General features: G+C 39.5%; 1 protein-coding gene across 25 annotated transcripts in view; it reads right to left on the reverse strand.

The window, feature by feature from the left end:
• FOXN3 (forkhead box N3) overlaps positions 1-18,072 on the reverse strand; it is a 223,241-nt gene that overhangs the window by 65,049 nt on the left and 140,120 nt on the right. For all 25 annotated transcript variants that reach the window (XM_068946783.1, XM_068946786.1, XM_068946781.1 and 22 more), the window contains one exon: positions 12,003-12,067. In XM_068946783.1, the coding sequence (XP_068802884.1) occupies positions 12,003-12,067 (65 nt within the window). The remainder of the gene's footprint in view (positions 1-12,002; positions 12,068-18,072) is intronic.

Below are 18,072 nucleotides of genomic sequence, written 5' to 3' on the forward strand. Positions count from 1 at the left end.
AGACTCTGTTCCCATCAAATTCTGCTCCTTGACATTGCTGTCTTCAAGCACTAAGCTGTTCAGCAGATGGTACAGGAAATTAAGAGTTTATTGGGTTTGTTAAGTACCGATTTGAGTACCTTGTACCAAGTTGCTTCTCTTGTCTTTCTGCCTACACTCTGAACACACTCTTCTGACACAGGATGCCTTTTAAGTGATTAATATCGCTCAAAGCACAAAGAATAAGCACCAGTGCTGAACTCCATATCCAGCCATTTACTCAGGAGTTACTAGTGAGGAAGAAAATATTTACAGAGGAAAAGCTGGGGGAAAGAAAATAAATAAAATGGCGGTGGTAGGGACAACATTTGCAACAGAAACAACAGTAAAACTTACTGTTTTGCTGTGTTGATATCTCAAGTCTAGCATTTGGATGACACAGAGAACATTTCCAAACAGCAATGGAAGTATCTGAGTTGCCCAGAAAAATGTTAGAATACGTTTACAAGGTAATTTCTCTCCTCCGTGCATGGGTTTCACAGTTTACAAGAACAGCACACATGCAACACTTCTGTTGCACAAAAAGGACTATTTTTCTACATAACTGTGTATTTATTTGTACGTGTTCAAAATATATGGTAAAAATGCGTATTTGTATTTAAATACACACCGATATACACATATTTGTGCACGTACAGTTGATCATGTGGTCATTCTGGCCTCAGCTATTTTATTTTTTCACCTCAGGAGAAACCAGAGTACTGCTGTAACATCATAAATCATGCTGCAAGAGACTAGAGTGCTATTGGGCTTATTTAGATACTGGTATCAGAAACTGAAAGCTGAAACCCAACATGTGTTTCATAAAGCAGTGTGCTCTCTTTTATTACCATGAAAAAAATCAACTCACGTATTCCTACAAAATAACTATGTTTAAAGGCTTCAATGCAAGGATGTACTGTAAAAATATGAAAATCAAAGACATGCAATAAGTTCCCTTAGTATCTCTATTCATACTAGGCATTCATACATATAAAAATTAGGACTACAGTAATTTTACCTTATCCTTGACTTGTGCATTAGAGAGAAGTATGATAGGCTAGACCTTCAAATAAGTATTATCAGAGAGAAAAGTGAATGCATTACCTGTATTTTATGCAATAGTAACCACTGTGGGACTTTGATCTATAAAGAAAAAGGAAACTAAGAAAAAATATATAAAGATGAAGCCAAGGATCCTATAATGGCACTTCCAAATTGACACTTTGTCCTAAAAATAATTTAAAGAAATTATCGTGTTTTCTGTACTAATTTGTGGTCACTATTAAATGTGTTAAAAAGAGGATTAATCCTTTTACCAGCTTAAAAATCTTGAAGACTTCTGACAAGATTACTTTGTCATAAAATTAGTTTGCCTCATTCTGATGATTTGAGAGGATTGTTTAAAATAAGCTCTCCCTCAGGATCCAAAGGCAACTTCTCTTTCCTTTAAAGGCGGGGAGGGAGAGAGAGAATAAGCGTTGTGTGTAACAGGTTACTGCTTGCAGCCTGTCTGCCTTGGCAGGTGCACTTCAAGCAGACTGAAAGTGATAGCGTAAAGTGGAAAGAACTGTTTACCCCAAAAAGGAGTCCCAGCTTTGGTTTATGGGTTTTGGAACACATTGTAGTTCCACTGATTGATAGAGAAAAAATTCCTGCCTCCTACCCTGTTAAAGTCCCAACTCAGTTTTAAGTTTGTTATAAATCGCAGCAGAATAGAAGTGATGTATTCACATTTAAGTAAATAAGACTTCTGTCATTCCAGAGCTCTGCATGTTTACCAGGGTACAGCTGAACTGCCAGAGTTAAGTTTTATTCCAACCTGAAACCAACTGATTCTCTCCCACTCAGTTTAAATAAAACATCAGTGAAATGTGTGCACCCTTCCTATTTAAGATCCCTTCTTAAGCTTTCTCAGGCGTTCAAATAAAAATAAGCTCTCTTAATAATATACCTTTTCTATTAATTTGCCATTTTTCCTAGATGTTTAAGAAATGCCTTTTATGAAACTAAAAACTTGCCAAACTTTAACAAGCAGCATACAGATTTGCTCCGACTAGCGGGGAGAAGTTCTCGGTATGTTACAGATGAACAATTTTTGCCCATGTCAACCACAGGCAATGCCAACGCAGACAATACACAAAAAAACAGAAGACATGAACATCTCTTGGACTTGATCACCACTGCTGTTTTTCCCATAAATTTCTTCTGTTTGCTAGTTATGAAGCTTTGGTCCCCTCAGGGATCCAGAAATATATAACTGACCATCACATAAGCTGGGTCATAGCAAGAGCACCGTCTTAAGAGCTCCAAGAGCTTCTGTTCTAACTCTCTCAATATAGTTCTATCTCAAGAAATGTGACATGCAGTCAAGGAACAACCCAGCCTAATAACAGGGTTCCCTTGTTCATAGCAATCTGCACATCACCAAAACTGCTCAGAGCGACACTACTGCAAAATTATTCTTTTTTTAGTAACCTCCATCCATGTAAAGCACAGATTTATGCCTCTCCAGTGGCTGTACTCTCAAATAGATCTACAATTATAACAGCCAAGATTACTTCTAATATCAGCCATCTTCACATTCAAGGAATGCCAAACAGTTACAGATTCTCAGCATGGAGCATATGCTCCAGTTCATCAGCTCAGAGATTTTGATGGCAATAATCACAATAACTTTCCGGTTATGGAAAAGAAATCTTTGCATCCTGTGCTATTTTCTATGTTATTGCATAAATTGTACTACTAGTTTATAACTGTGTCTTGTTCAGAGTACCACTGCTGTTAAATACTATCTAAATGGTAGTATGCCAAGTCCATGTGACAGGTCACTGAAATCTTCTGTTCTAAGCCCTAGCCTATCCAGAGGTGGACTGGCCCAAAAGCAAGGCAACGTTTGGGGAGCAATATGCATTGCAGAGGGGCAGTTACTTTTTAAACTGGCTTGTTGGGTTCTAAGAAAGATTTTAATTATTAAAATAAGATGACTCTACTTATTTAATTGGTCCAAAGCACACCAAAAGCAATCTATCACAGCAAAGATTCATTTTAGAGTCTAATCAAAACCAAAATTCATCTACTTCACCTCAACTCTATCTCCAATAATTAAAAACTTGCTTTGATCCACGGCAGCAGTTACAGAATTGAATATGCAACACTCATAGAGCTTAGCCTATTATGCATTTGGTTGTAAATGAAAACCACTATGGGAGGATTGCCCAAGAAGTCCACAGATTTTCTCCCCGCTCCCAAATTCCCTATAGACAAGTGCAAGAAACGCTGCAGCCGATCTTATCTCTGCATCTGCAGTGAACATGCCCAGCATTTCCCAGCTACCCGACCGCCTCTTACCAGATACTCTCACCAAGCCGCCAGATATCCAGAAACCCTGGATACAGGCATATGACCTCCACACTCTGAGCAGACATTTCCTGGTAGGAAAATGTTGCAGGAATCCTGGAGGAACGGCAACTGTGGCAGAAGAGGAAGCCACTGAACGGAAACTTGCCATTTCTCTTGGTGTATATATTCTTCATCCAATCGAAACCCAAGGGTAACAGGTTCCCACATATATGTGTGTCCCGTATAGGTGTTTGTGGGGGACAACAGGATATGCCTCTTAGGAAAAGCGTTTGGGCCAATGCCTACAAAAAAGCCAGCCACAGGAGCACTTCACATGTTTGAACAGAAAACATTTTTCTTAAAAACGGGGATTGTCTACTGGTGATTTGCAGGAAGTGGATTCCAGAGTTGACTGCCAAGTCACAGACCACATCAATGAAGCAACGATTACCTGCAGGATCAACTTTACAAAGAAGCTAAGAACATATTTTAGGCCATTTAGCAGTACCCCCAGTGCAATGCTACCTGTAGATTAGCTCAGCAAGGACTGTCTGTTCCTCACCTCCTCCACACTCTGTGTAGTTGCCCCATCCTTTCCTAGACTACACTATTTCTTGGGGCAGTCATGCCAGAACTGCAGGTAGTTATAGCAGCAGCAGTAAACTATTTCTCTCTTCAGTGTGTATTTCAAAATAATTTTGTCTGCTGTAACAGTTCATACAACAGTTCACATTGAAGGTAAAATACACAGCTGCACACACAAGTATCCTCTCCTCCGCCTGAGGTTAGTACTGCGGTGTGACCTGCCTCAGAGCACTCATCCACACCCTTTAGTTGTCAAGGAAGATAAACAAAGCCAGTAAACCTTATCTTGAATCGCTCAAAGTAATAACTTGTAAGCCACTTTGAGGGACTGTTACGAAATACACAAAGTTATCTGCAAAGCCAGCAAAAACATCTATGTAGATCTAAAATATAAGTCATTGAGTTTAAAGATGAAATAAGGTAAGAATTAACTTTACTTCATATACTATTCAATGCCATCTAACATTAACAGGATTTGCCTGCTGCAGTTCAGTTTTCTTGGTTTGCAACTTTAGAAGCTAAGGGTACTGCAGACATTTTAGCGTTTGGGTATATAAAAGGCTAGCTGCTACATTTCATTAATAATGCTTCCATCAATGTCAACGTGACCATGCTTCAGGTACTTAATAAAGTATAGGTTTTGCCATTGTGTTACATATCTAGCTAGAAAAACAGGAAAAAATATTCTATACCTATTGTACAGCTAATACATAATGTATCATATATGAATGTCCTACGTATAGAACACAGAGCTAAAAACGTTGTGCCAAAGTGACCGTTTCTGTAAGAATCACTGTTAGAGTCTGTCTGTCTCGCTGATATTTCCTATGGAATCCACTCGCTGTTAAGGCCATTTTACACTTCTTTCACAAACACTAACCCCTACCAGCACCCTCAGGACTCAGGCAGTCTAGCAGGGTTTTACCCACTTTCCCAGACAAAGGAGAGCTCCGCTGTTCAAATTACTCCCTTAGGGACATGCTGCACAACCCCTCCGACTTAATTTTACTTCTTCAATAATACCACTGCAAACACACTGAATGCTAATAATAAATAAATTATTCAAATATTCAGTCTCCACGGAGGCGCCACGTGAATCATCTTCCGGAAAGGAAACTCCTGAAGAGATTGTCAGGTACGCTTCACATGAAAAAAAATGCTGATTTAAATAATAACGCAATGCAAATGAAAAGCATTTTACTGTAACAAGGAGGGATACTAGCATTGCTGTTAATTCAGCAGGTCGACCAAAGCCAATTCACTAGCAAACACAGTTGCAAGTAGGGTGGAATGGCAGCTGTGAGAAGCAAAATTAGAAGAAGAAATATGGTGAAGTTGAAAAGTGTGGTGCTCTTCCACTTGAGAAAGAACATTGAACTGCACACTCAAAAAGACCAGATATCCACACAAAACTGTTTTAAGGAGGTAAAAAGTCAACCTCCAAACATACATCTGAATGTAAGGAGTCTAATTCAAACTTCAAGTTCAAAAAGATACTAAAATACACTCCCCTGCAAAAGCAAACAGACAACATGGTTGCTTTTTACAGTTACATTCTCCCTATTTAAGCTTCTCCCATTTGTGTAGCATCAGAATATGACTTAGAACAAATATTCTGTAGACTGACAGCTCTGTGCCGTGAGGAGCACTATTAACATCATTTTGTAGAGCAGAACAGAGGAACTAGAGATGCCAAGAAACCAAACAAACCAAGAAAGATTTTAGTTTCTTGTGGAACATAAAAAGCCTAAATAGGCATTACTGCTTAGCTGGATTCGGGCATAAAGGGCATTTGGGCATAAAGCCCAAAGCCATATTATAATTCGGAGCACCTAAGTCTACCAATCCTAAAGACTGGATGGTCTTGCAACCCTTTTTTATTCCTACTGGCCTCTCTTATGTTTATCACCACATTTAAATATTACATACTAGTAAAACATTTGTAACACTTATGCTACCTTGCCATGTTGGTTTCTCTTTGCACATCCCCGTAGCAGAAGAAAACAGACCTTTTCTTTCCAAGTCTGGTTTTCTTTTGAGATGTTAAGACATGTAATTCTGAAAGTTAAATTCACATGAGACTTACTGAACTCTCTTGTCTTTCAGGTCTCTCCAGTTCCTCCCTTCCCCGCCCCAGCTAGCACCAGTAGGAATGGATACCTTGCATTGTATGGTGGGGCTGCACATCTTCCCCACCCGAGTAGGAACTGCATCTGTCCTGTTCGTGCAGTGGAAATAATATTCAGTTAAGAACAGATTAACTGAATTTCTGCTACTAAAAGCTCACTGGACCTGCAGTGGCCCTCTGGCATTTGGTGGTGACTGCTGACAAACGCACCCCAATTTTTCACAGTATGGGAGAGGGAGCAGGAGAACGTGCGTCTGCATGCACGCATTTGTCTTTTCTTTGTGAATTTGTTGCCAACTCCCATCTTCAAGGTAAAGAGAACAACCCCCCTACACAAAACCTCACCAGAGGAAAGAGTGAGTAGCTAATATATTGGCAGCATTTGTTGTTCATAGAAGCTGGTCCCTTCTTTTGTTATAATTTTATTTTAATGTCAGAATTAACACAAAAAGCGGGCTGGACATCTTGATTTGTAAGAGCACATGAGACTAATTTAGTCTTTATAAGAGAAACTAATAACAGTTACACCCTTTCCCCCTCCTCCCCTGGCTTATTTTTACTTCAGCAAGAGATTCTATTAATAGCTAATACTTGGAAATGTGAAAGTCGAAGTCTGCTCTCTCATTTCTTACTCAATGGACAATGGATTAAATGGACTGTTTGGTCATTTCAAAGAGTGTCATGGTTATTCAAGGAAAAGAACTCTGTATAAATGTGTGCACGTGCTCATAAATAAGCTGGTTCCTCATCTTCTTATGTAGGACTTCTCAGGTCTGGTCTGTACAGGTTTTGTACAAAACAAACTTTCGGAATTAGGGATGCAATTTTCTTGCTCTTTCAAATAAGTCATATTCTTATCCAAGAATTGAGAGAGCTGCATTTTTTGGCAATTTTCTGAAAGCCTCATTTCATGGTCAGATATCAGACATCAGCAAATTAAAACCCAAATGCCATCATCTTAGACTGAGGGCATCAAAGGCTGACGTTTTTACTGAGGCATTAGTGGCTAGAGTTTCTGCTTCCACTGTGCAACAAATTCTGGAGTCACCATCTCATGCTGGTTTTGGTGATTTCTGACCCCGTGACGACAGTGGCTCCTAACTCTCCTGCAGGAATTCCTAAAAGACAGTGCCTGCTCTCTCTGGCTACAGCAGTTGGCAGCTGCTCCAAGGCACATCAAGCATGGGTTGTCGGAAGCATCAGTCAGAGATGAAAACGTCTTATAATACATTTTCCCTGAGGAGAAGAGGCCAAGCCATCCAAGTATAAGCATCATATCTCTTGCTCTGTTCTGGAGAATGAAGATGATTGTTCCCTGTAGCTGATGGTACGGAGTGAACAAAGCAACTTGTGAGCTCGCAGGAAGACAAGCCCTCCTTTCTCAGAGCTGTCTTAGCCAAGTGGTATGGAAGAAGTGCACGATTCTTCACTCTTCCCCCTTCCTGTGTTCTGAGGGTGGAAAAGGTTTTTTCTGGCCAAACTTTTTCTTCCTCCTAATTAAAAGGGAATTGCGACTTTATGGGAAAGCCGGTCAGACTGACTTCAGTGCACTGAACGCTGCAATCCTATTCATACAAGGCAGGTCTGCAAAAAACATTTTTCAGATCTCCAGAGTAGCAGTTCGTATCTTTGATTTAACATCCACACGCAGCAGATTGAAATTGCATTGATCATCAGAACAGCAAACGGAGAAATTTCTTCATATAACAAAGCAGATATGTAGCAGAGATATGGTTGTACCTACAGCTGATCAAGAACTGCTGGAAGAAGTAATCTAAGGTGAAATTTCTAGTCATAATGAGGAAGGCCATCTCCACTTTCACACTCCTTCCCTGAACGATAAATACTTACTCACCATACGATAGCAGGGGTCTGCTTCTGCTGGGTTTTGTTCAGTAGTTCAATCCTGGACCCAGGAAGCTTACCCCAGAACTGCATTAAGACTGGCAGAAGTATACTTATCTTAAATCAGAGGGGAGATATTGCTTTATGTTAGTACATGGCCTGATTACAGGGCTCTTGCATCTTCTGGGGCAATGTCTGAAGTTCTTACACTTTTGTTTCAATCCCCACTGGAACAGCAACAGTGTATGCAAATCTGTTTTCACAATACTGCACTCTGTTTTCCTGACAGCTGTAATTATACCCACAATCACCATCTCTGTACATTTCCTTGCAACTCGGGACAGAACAAATTTGATATAAGAAGACAAAATAATAAGTTGCATTTAGTTTTACTGAAGTGTGAGGGCAAATGAGACAAAAAAAGAGTGGCAGGTTCAATTTATTCTTTCCAAAATAAAAGTTCTCTCTCACTTAGAGATCTTTAGCTACTATAGACAGTTACAACTCTTTAAGAAACAGACAGAATAAGAAACTCTACAGAGTCCAGGTACATTTCACAGCTGGCATTCAGCTAGCAGTTGGAATTTACACACAGCTACTGCTAAAGTCAATCTGTAGTTTTAACTTATTTGTAGAGAATGTTTGATATATTGTAAACAAAGTAGACAAATACTCAAGTAGTAGTTTAAATTACTGCCATTGATTTCTGAACAACTGCATCCGCAAGGCTTTAACGTGGGCTTAACATCCAAAACCAGAGCAAAAGAAACAAAGCAGATCTTACCTGAACACGATGCATTAGTTTCAAGGCCTCAAAACTCCTATGAATATGTCCTCACCCACCTCAGCTAGTTCTTAGAGTTTAGCATCTCTCTGAATCTTTTCTACTACACAGATCTCTTCTGTCATGTATTGTATTAAATAAAAACGGAAGCATTAAGACAGCTGAATAAAGAAAAAATAATGGCAACAAAAGCTCCAATACAGAAGATTAAAAAAAATTAGCCAGGACTTGATACCATGCTAGCACGTACAATAACAAATTACAAAAACCTAGACAGAAAAGTTAAGGCAATAAAAGCAAAACATTGCATGTTCTCTGGGAATGCTGAAGGCCAGAGTGAGGCAATCTCCATGGACTTGCAAATAAGTTTTGAGAGAAGGTATCAGAATCTGGTACAGCTAAAGAATCCCGTCTACATTGTATTAAGTTCTACATGGGAATTCATGAGAGGAAAAAAAAGCACAAGGATATAAGGAAGAATTCTCATCTAATAGGAGGACAACATTTTAAAAAGCAGCCAGAGCCGGTGACTGGCACAAGAGGAAAAGTAAATTTATCATTTGTTCTGATCAGAGAGTTAAAGTTAGGAACCACAGTTCCATGATCCTCAAAAAAAAAAAAAAAAGACAAAAAAACACAGAGATAACCATCTTACATCCAATCAAGTCACAGGCAAAAAGGACACAGCATATACATTTTGGAACGTGAGTTAAATATTCTTGAATAAAGTACAGGTAAAGACAGCCAGCAGAGAACAGAGAATTAATCCTAGTCATGTCAAAGACATTAAGGACATAGAATAGCTACAATGATTTATACCCCTCCTGTTCTCTTGCTTTGCTGTTTTGACATCTACAGATAACTATTTCTCAGTCACTCCTTCTCTGGAGAGCTATGTTAAATACTTTACAATGGTTTAAAATTACTTTGCCAAATAGTTCAGGTATAAAATGAATAGAAATCAGGAGAGTTTGTTAGCCCACCTTAGATGAGAAAGTACTACTTACATTGTGGATTTTATCTCCGTTCCCAAAACCAAAAGGAACATTTCCTTTAATAACTTACAAGAAATGAGGTGTGACAAAAGCACATGAATATTATCCTACAGTGTTATCTATAACACAGACTGAATATTCTTTTCACGTGTAGCAAAATATTTATCAAATAATTTAAAATCCCTTGTTACTAAACTTTTGACAATCAAAAGGCAGTAATATAACTTGCAACTGATACTTGAGTCAATTTTTCATTCTCTCATATACGTTAAGCTGGACATAAGGACTGGCAAAAGGGACTTAAGATGGTCATGTAAGGTAGGACCTGACAAGCCTCTCCACGACCTCATCTGAAATCTGCCTACACTCTCTAGCATTCCTTTACACAGGTGTTTTGGAAAAGGCGGTCGGAAGCAGCAAAGAGGATAAATTTATCACTTCCTTGAGACCTGCACATGAAAGAGCTCATTGATGGGGAAAAAACAAAACAGAGTCTGTTAGGGTTATTTTCTTGTTTTTAAATTAAAACCAGGAAGTGTTAAAAGATAACTTTACAAAGTTTTTTCTTCACTGAACTCCCTCTTCCCTCCAACTTCATGTATCACGCATATGAGAGTGCAGATCGGCTGGCTTCTCCACTTGAAAGAGTAACACAGAATGCCAACTCAGTTAAAGTCCTGTTAGGCTTTGCTAGTTGCTTGAAAAGACATCTCTCTCTCTCATCTCTCTCCTTTTCTGCTTTTGTTTTTGGTTTTTTTTTTTTGTTTTAATATGAGGAAATGTTTTGGGTTTTAGGGTTTTTCTGTTTTTTATGGAAGACAAGAGGAGAAGAGTCCTTTTATTTCTAAAGAGACAGCTTTAAGCAACTGCTGAGACAGGGAGGTCTACAAAATAGTTGCTCTTAATTCCTAAAGATTTAGCATCATAACAACAGGCAGGTAAACACGGTGTTACAGATATGACATGACTGTATATGCGCAAGTACACATTTAGAAATAAAATCATTCAACAACAGAAAACTAATCGTATCTTTTTACAAGGTTTTCTTTTTCTCCTTTCCTTCAGTTCTTTCCAGTAGTAAACACTGCAAAGACAGTAGATTTATCCTAGCCAGATCAAATTCAAAAGCTTCCAAATTCTACAGTTTATACCATCCCCTAGCGTTAAGAAATAGTCAGAATCCTTTAATGTGTTTCATATATGTTTGAACAAATCTCAGCATGGGCATTAGATAATTTAATGATGCAGATTCATGGATGTACAAGAAATCAGTCGAAAAATATGCTCAGGCAAACTACAGATGCTGGATTACTTTGGTGTGTTGAAGGTGAGCAGTATTTCTTGCCAATTATACATTTGTGAATCTAGTTATGAGTAAGGCTTCATCCTAAGTAATTTGGATAAACGTTCTGGGGAACATTGTACAGTATTTTCTGCCAGAAGGTAAGTCATAAAACTCTTGGCATCATGAGAACGAGCACAAAACTGAGACACTTCATGGACAAATACTTGCAAAAACTGTAAAGTCATCCTAAAGGGTCTAAGTTACTTTTGCACCATATACAACTGCACGAGAGTTTAGGGAAACATCCTTCTCTGTATGTCCCCGAGACAATTTTGTTAAGAATAACAGGAGTTCTACATAGTCAATAGCAGGAATGTAAATACACTTAGCAGTGAATAATCATTTTTAAAAGTCTGACTGAAAACATTCACCTATCAAATCTGTACACGTATAGCTTTTGTTCATATTGTCCATCTAATGGAAATAAGACATGTCAAATTCCCCTATGAAGATAAACACCCTTAAATCTGGTGGGTTTCCTGAGACAAATCTTCTGTTACTGTCTTCCTCACCACAGCATTGATACCCTACCGACAGGGATACTTTGATATCAGCACAATTAGGGACTAAAAGAATGGATCTCTCTCAAAGAACAATCCTGCTTCATCCAGACAGCTGTAACTGCTGCTGGTTAGCTGAACTGTTTTGTTCTGGGCACTCTTTGTTCTGCACAAAGGAAAAAAAAAAAAAAAAAAAGCCTTTGCCTTAATTAATTTACAATAAGCAAATAATAATCTGAGGAAAGAAAAAAAGCAGTAACTTTCATGGACTACACTCAGTTTATGCAATAAATCACCATTTTCATGGCATCAGATACACAATAAAGGAAAAAGGTTAAACAACAAAAATAAAAATAACTGTTCCATTTCTTCCCCAGTGAATATTTTAAAAGCTGTGCAATTTTCAAGAGGTATTTGTTAAGCAGAACAGTTACTCTAAGATGTATTATCCATCACCTACCTTGTAGAAGGGCTCCATTTCTCTTGAAAAAGGTGCTTCCTGGCCAAATGGGTGGACCTGATGTGCTAAAGGTAATAAGAAATAAGTGTAAAGAAAATCTCATTTACATTTAATAATTACAAGTCACTATTTGTACGAAATCCGTTTCGTTTTTAAAGCTAGGGTAACTTCATGGCACGTTTGCCTTCAAGCAAGGGCCTAAAATTTAACTTTAAAAATAGGTTAATTTGATTCAAGATTCACATTCTCTGAACAAGAGAAAAAAAAATCTTCAGCATAGCACACACCCACGCTCTAATTCAGAGGGAGAAAAAAAGCAGTTTGAAATAAATAAAAAAAGAAACAAATCAACGTCAAAAATATTTACTGAATTCACAGTACAGCCAAATATACAACTTTTTTCAAAGCCACCTGCTAAAAAAGAAAATGCTTTATAGCGTTTACTCAGGCATAACAACCCACCGTCCCAGCTAAAGCATCAACATGAGAAAGCTTTAGCCAAACATTACACAGTTGCTGCGTTTACACAGGACTACTACATCCACGGAAGCACCATACATTAAGAGATGCATCTCACTGCATCAGAAAACACGCTGGTAAATGAGCTGTCCCGCAAGGCCTCAAATTAATGAAGCTCAGTCTTGTCCGTGAATGCGGGCTGGGTGCTTACGACTGCCAGTGGTGGCTGCAGCCCTTGCCAGCTTCCACCTCCACGCAGTCCCCTGCTCACACAGGCGCTTGGGGTGGTCCTCTGTAGGACACCTCGCCTCTGCCAGATACGGCTGGAACTGGGCAACATACCCAACCTTTACTGGGAAAGAGGAGGAAGAGGAGGAAATAACGGTACAGTCTCCTCAACTTTGCTTCCTCTGTTGTTTTTTTTGTAGCTTACTTTCCTAGCGATAATTTTAGTTGCTTGGGCCAGCAAGTTTAGTAGAGGAGACAAAGGCTACAAGGCAACAAACACGGTATGTTTTTAGTTTGGAGGCACTGCACAGGAGAAAACTCACTGCACTAGAGGCAATGTGATGTGGAGTAGGAAAAAAATGGCATCCTCTCAAACAACCTCAACAGCAGTTCAAGCAAGCCAGAAAACAGATGGGAGAATGTAAAAACCCAGCAGGACGGACAGACAGACCTGTAGCCACCAGTTGACAGGCGACTTCCCTCGCCTCTGTCCGTTTTGCACCAGAGCAAAGAATTTCAAAGAGGGAGCTCAAGGAAGACAACAAGGTATCTACAGATCTGGAGAACAAGGATCAGAAGCAGAAGAAGTCCACACAAGTCCTCGTTTGGTAACGTAGCCATTTGGCAATGAACTGTCCAGCTTCACCGGCAAAGGCAAATTCTACAGAGCATGTGAGAGAGGACAGGCAATGCAAGGAGAGGCCCTGCAGAGTTTTGAAGGTGAAGGGAAATTGTGCCTGATGGGATGGAAAAACGGTAGGCCCTAGAGGGCTACAGGAAGAGGGGTTTTACCAAAACACTGAGCAAGGAAAATAGGTTTCGTAGATGTATTTTGATCACTTATCTGTGAGGTAAACAGCAGCATAAGACGACCTGGAGATGTAAAGCCAACGCAATCGTCGTAACAATCTCTGCTAAAGCAGAATTGTTCCTCCTACAGTGCCCTCCGCACAGCCTATCACTCAGGCAGAAGGATTTGTTGATGTTCTTTAATGCATATAGTCCAAAGCAGGGGCTCAGAGCAAAAGCTGCCTGCTAGCACCGCCCCAATCAGAGACCAACGGAGAACATCAAGATCAAAAGCCCTAACCAGAGCAAGAAAACCAACTTCCTAACGTTATGTGTTCTTTATACAAACAGGAATTCTAGCCAATTACTCCTCGGAGAATGCTATATCCATAACAAACAGCAGCTTCAGCCTGGGGTATTTCACTAGACGCCCATGCTACAACAGGAGATCCAGCAGAAAAGAATGCAAGGAAAGAACGGTCCGCAGGGAGCTCCTCGCTCTCCAAGGCTCTCCAAGACGCAAACACATATAGAGCATTCTGCTATTTCTTGCGTGGAGCTATTCAGGGAAAAATTAAAAAGCAACCAAACTTCCTGGACATAAAAGGCAACCTTGCACTTTTCACAACAATGTAAATTACTTTTTGCCAGATATGCCCCTCCTTCCACTACTGCGCAGCTCATTATGTCCTGGGGAAATCCACACACTGGTGCCTCCAGGTCTGCTGCCCTCCTTGTTCCGAGGGGGAGTCCTCAATGTGAAAGGTACTATAGGTAAGAGTTCACTGATTAGATCCTAGGGCTCAGACACAGTAACTGTTTTAAAAGCACAGTATCTAGAGGAAATAACTAAAAACACACAGATTTGTTATAGCACTGTCGAGGAAGATATAAGAGACTGATTGTTGATCTTTTCTACAATTGTGAAATAGGCTTCAGATAAGTTCTCTAAAGCTTAAACACAATCCTATATATTTTACTACGCTAAGCTTTTCTTGAAATTAGCACCACAAAACTACATTATCAACATATAAAGGATTACTCTATGCCCAAATTAAAAGTAAGAGACTGAATACCTTCCAGTAAGATTATTATAAAACAACTCTGCCCTTATCACCTTCACCTTTGGAAGCAAAACGTGAAGCAAGCCATTTTTATTCAAAGTTACTCTTCTCTCCTCGTGAGCAGACAACCACTACACAAAATGCAGTGAAATGGAAAACAGATGTTGTCCATTACATTTACAGCATCAGCAAAGTTCTGATAAAATGCTATATATAAAAAACACACTACTTTTATAATTATTCTGCAGAGACTCTTGTGCTAACATATAAAAACTTCACTGTGTGGCTCATTTAAATACAGTGTTAAAATATGGACTGTAAAAGGATCCAAGGCACTTACATGAGTAATAAAAGCCTTCTATACCTCTGAACAAAAAGGGGAGTTGAGAGACAGAGAAAGAGACCAAAATGACCAAAAAGAAGTTAAGTAGGCATACATTCCTAAGTGGTAAAGTGTACTGTGGCATGCACTCGTCTAAACAAGCACACTCGCTTCACACAGCTTAACGTATTCAATTGTTTGCATTTCTTAGAGTGAGCCTCAGTCCTTCAAGCGCAGCTCCTCAACTCACATGAAGGTCGAGGGCTGTTGAAGGCATTCACACTTGTGTAGGATAGGGTCACATTTTTATATCCCATCAGAGTCCAGAATAGTCTTTGGGACAGCACATGTTAAGCTACAAGAGGAAAACAATAATGTAGTCTTCATACTGTACAAACGTGCCGCAGGAATCAGAATTCATAGAATGACATGTCTATATGTATCAAAAGCCCAAGTAAAAAATAGTGGAATTACGAAATGAAGCTGTAGTAAAAAATTTACTCCCAGACTGTGATATTCCTGTACGTGGGTGGAAGTGGGGTTAAAGAAAGGATAGGAAAAACTCTTATATATTGGAATAGACAAAATGTTTCTTCTAAATAAACAAAGCAATAGTGATTTATCCGTATTTTCCAACTTGAAAAAGGCCCAAGGCTCTCATAAAAAAAAAAAAAAAATCCGATTCAGCACAAAACCACATGAACTGAGAAAATTAACTGTATCTTCTCAGGGAAGGAAGCTAAAGAATTCAAGCATGTAAATAACGTGTCACAGATATCGGTGAAGCCTTTCAAACAACAAACTTCTGCGCTTGCAGGGCTTTGCTGAAGTTCAGCTAAGCCTTATCAGTGTTGGATGAATTGTCTTTCTGTTCCCAAACTCGTGCACATCAAATCTCAGATGGTATTAATTATTAAAACATATTTCAAGTTGACAAATGACAGAGTTAAACTATCTCTCACTTTAAAGTGTTCAGAAACTGCTTCCCCCTGGTTCCAGATTAAGAAACCATTTGAAAAAGTTCATTCTTCTAAGGACCATCCATAATAAAAAGCCATTTGGGCCATGGCAGGCATTTTTTCAAATGAACTGTTTCTTCTCTATTTAGCCTTTAAGTTGCTGGAGAGCAATGACTGGTGTTCCTGTAGAAGTTAACAGCACATTTTGTATTTAGGCAAAATAAAAATGAAACTTGTTTTTTGAATTTTCATTTGTAATAAAAACATGCTGTGAATAAGATTAATATTTATACAATTAGCACTATTAATGGCAGTGGTTTTCCCCTCAACTTATTAGCTAAGCGCACTGACTAAAGTCAACTTCTAATAAATCCCCATATGGCTATTAGAAGAAAAATAGTAACTAGTTTGAACAACTCTTATACCAGTACAAAGAAACTTGTGGCCCAGTGTATTTCTGTTACACACAGATTGACTTAATCTCCCAGTAGCAGAAACAAACACAGCTTTCACATATTTTTTGGGGAAAAAAAATGGATGAATCATAAAGAGCTGGAGTTTCAAATGAACACACTGAAAGAACATGAGTTACAACAGTTTAAGGGTAAGAAGATATGTGGAAACACCAACAGTTACCTGTTAAGGATCGTCGGCTTAATCTGCAGAAAACGCACTGCAATTTCAAGTATGCCCTCGGCCAAAGGAATATTCACACTGTTACAAGCATTTGGTCGAAACGTATACAACAGTAGCAGATCACACTGACCATCAGCAAATGCAAGTTCAGGTGTGTCAAGGGCAGGATCAAACTCCATCTGAAATGATCAGTCATTCTTACTGTGGCATTAGCGCTCTGCCACGGAGGGGCAAAGCAAGCATTCACATTTGTGTTGAAAACAAGCAGCCAAGAAAACTAAAGACTAATGGTACTAACTTGTGAGCTTTCGTTCATGTAAAGTGAGATACCCGGCACTAGCAGCCACCTCTGGATCAACTCCAACATGTCTGGGCATTTTCTATCAATTTTTAAAGACAAATGGGACTTGATTTCCACCCGAGCTGGGTAATTAATTGTTTTTCCTCTGATGGCATAACTCAGAGGAAACTTCAGCATGCTGTAGGGCCCCAGCATGGGAAAACCGCCTGACTGAGGGGTAGTGGAGATTTTTCTGATGGAAGGCTTTTCCATAGGAAAATGTTGCTTTGCTGAAAACTAAAACATTCCACGGGAATGTGTTGATTTGGACACAACTTTTGCTGGAAACCAGGCTGACCCAAAAGGTGGCTGGCCAACCAGTGTGGTTTCCTGGCAGTCAGCCAGCCAGCCAACCAAACCAGCAGCTCCCAGGGCATACAGAAGCAATAATATGTGTGAGCCCCTGGTTTAATTATTTCTACCAAAATGTATATCGCACATTTATAAAACCTTTAAAAGGTGTGTAGGCTTCAAGAGACTTAAAAAAAGGAAATATAAATCCTTTGTCTGCTGGAATTTACATTAGAGCAAGGAGACTGTAGTTCTTAAAGCCAAACACTGGAGAAGGGGAGGAAAAAAAAAAAAAAAAAAAAGCCAGGGTATGAATTTTCTTTCACAGTTGCAGTAGTTCACAACTATGCCAAAAACTCTCACAGGCCTCTTTGTCAGAAAGGCCTGATTAATAGATTTTAAAAAACCCAAACAACTGAAAATTCAAAACAAACTCAATTGTGTGGGACTGCACACCACAATTAAGGGATGATGAAAACAGAGAAGAAAGGCAATAAATATCGGCCAACGACTCTGTTACCAAATATGTCCAGTGGGTGATGGTAAGCAGGAGGAGACAGAAAAGGGGAAAAACAAACAAGCAATCAAAAAACCCCAGAACCCCAGAGCCACACTTTAAAGGCCCTTGAAACAAGGAGTGGGTAACCGGGACCAGGACGGCTCAGCAGGGCGAGCGAAGGTGGTCTATACCTCAGTGCCAACCACAGCAAAGACCCAGCGGGCTTAGCTGCTAAGAAGACAGTTAGTGCCAAAGCACTTGCAAGCCCGGATCTTCTCACGAAAGCCCCAAGGAAAGGGGAGGACAACTTGGTAAGGGGTATAAAGATTAACAGTGTCAGCTGTAAGCTAACGAGCTGTTGTGCACAATATACCCGGTGCAAAGCATGTAGTCAGCAAAGAGCTGCTAGATCGCAAACGGGCAACAGCGACAGAGGATCCTGTATCCAGGACCAGCTTGCCTTACCAGCACGTGACCGCCTGT

Source organism: Struthio camelus, chromosome 5, assembly GCF_040807025.1.
Source record: "Struthio camelus isolate bStrCam1 chromosome 5, bStrCam1.hap1, whole genome shotgun sequence".
Taxonomy (NCBI): Eukaryota; Metazoa; Chordata; class Aves; order Struthioniformes; family Struthionidae; genus Struthio; species Struthio camelus.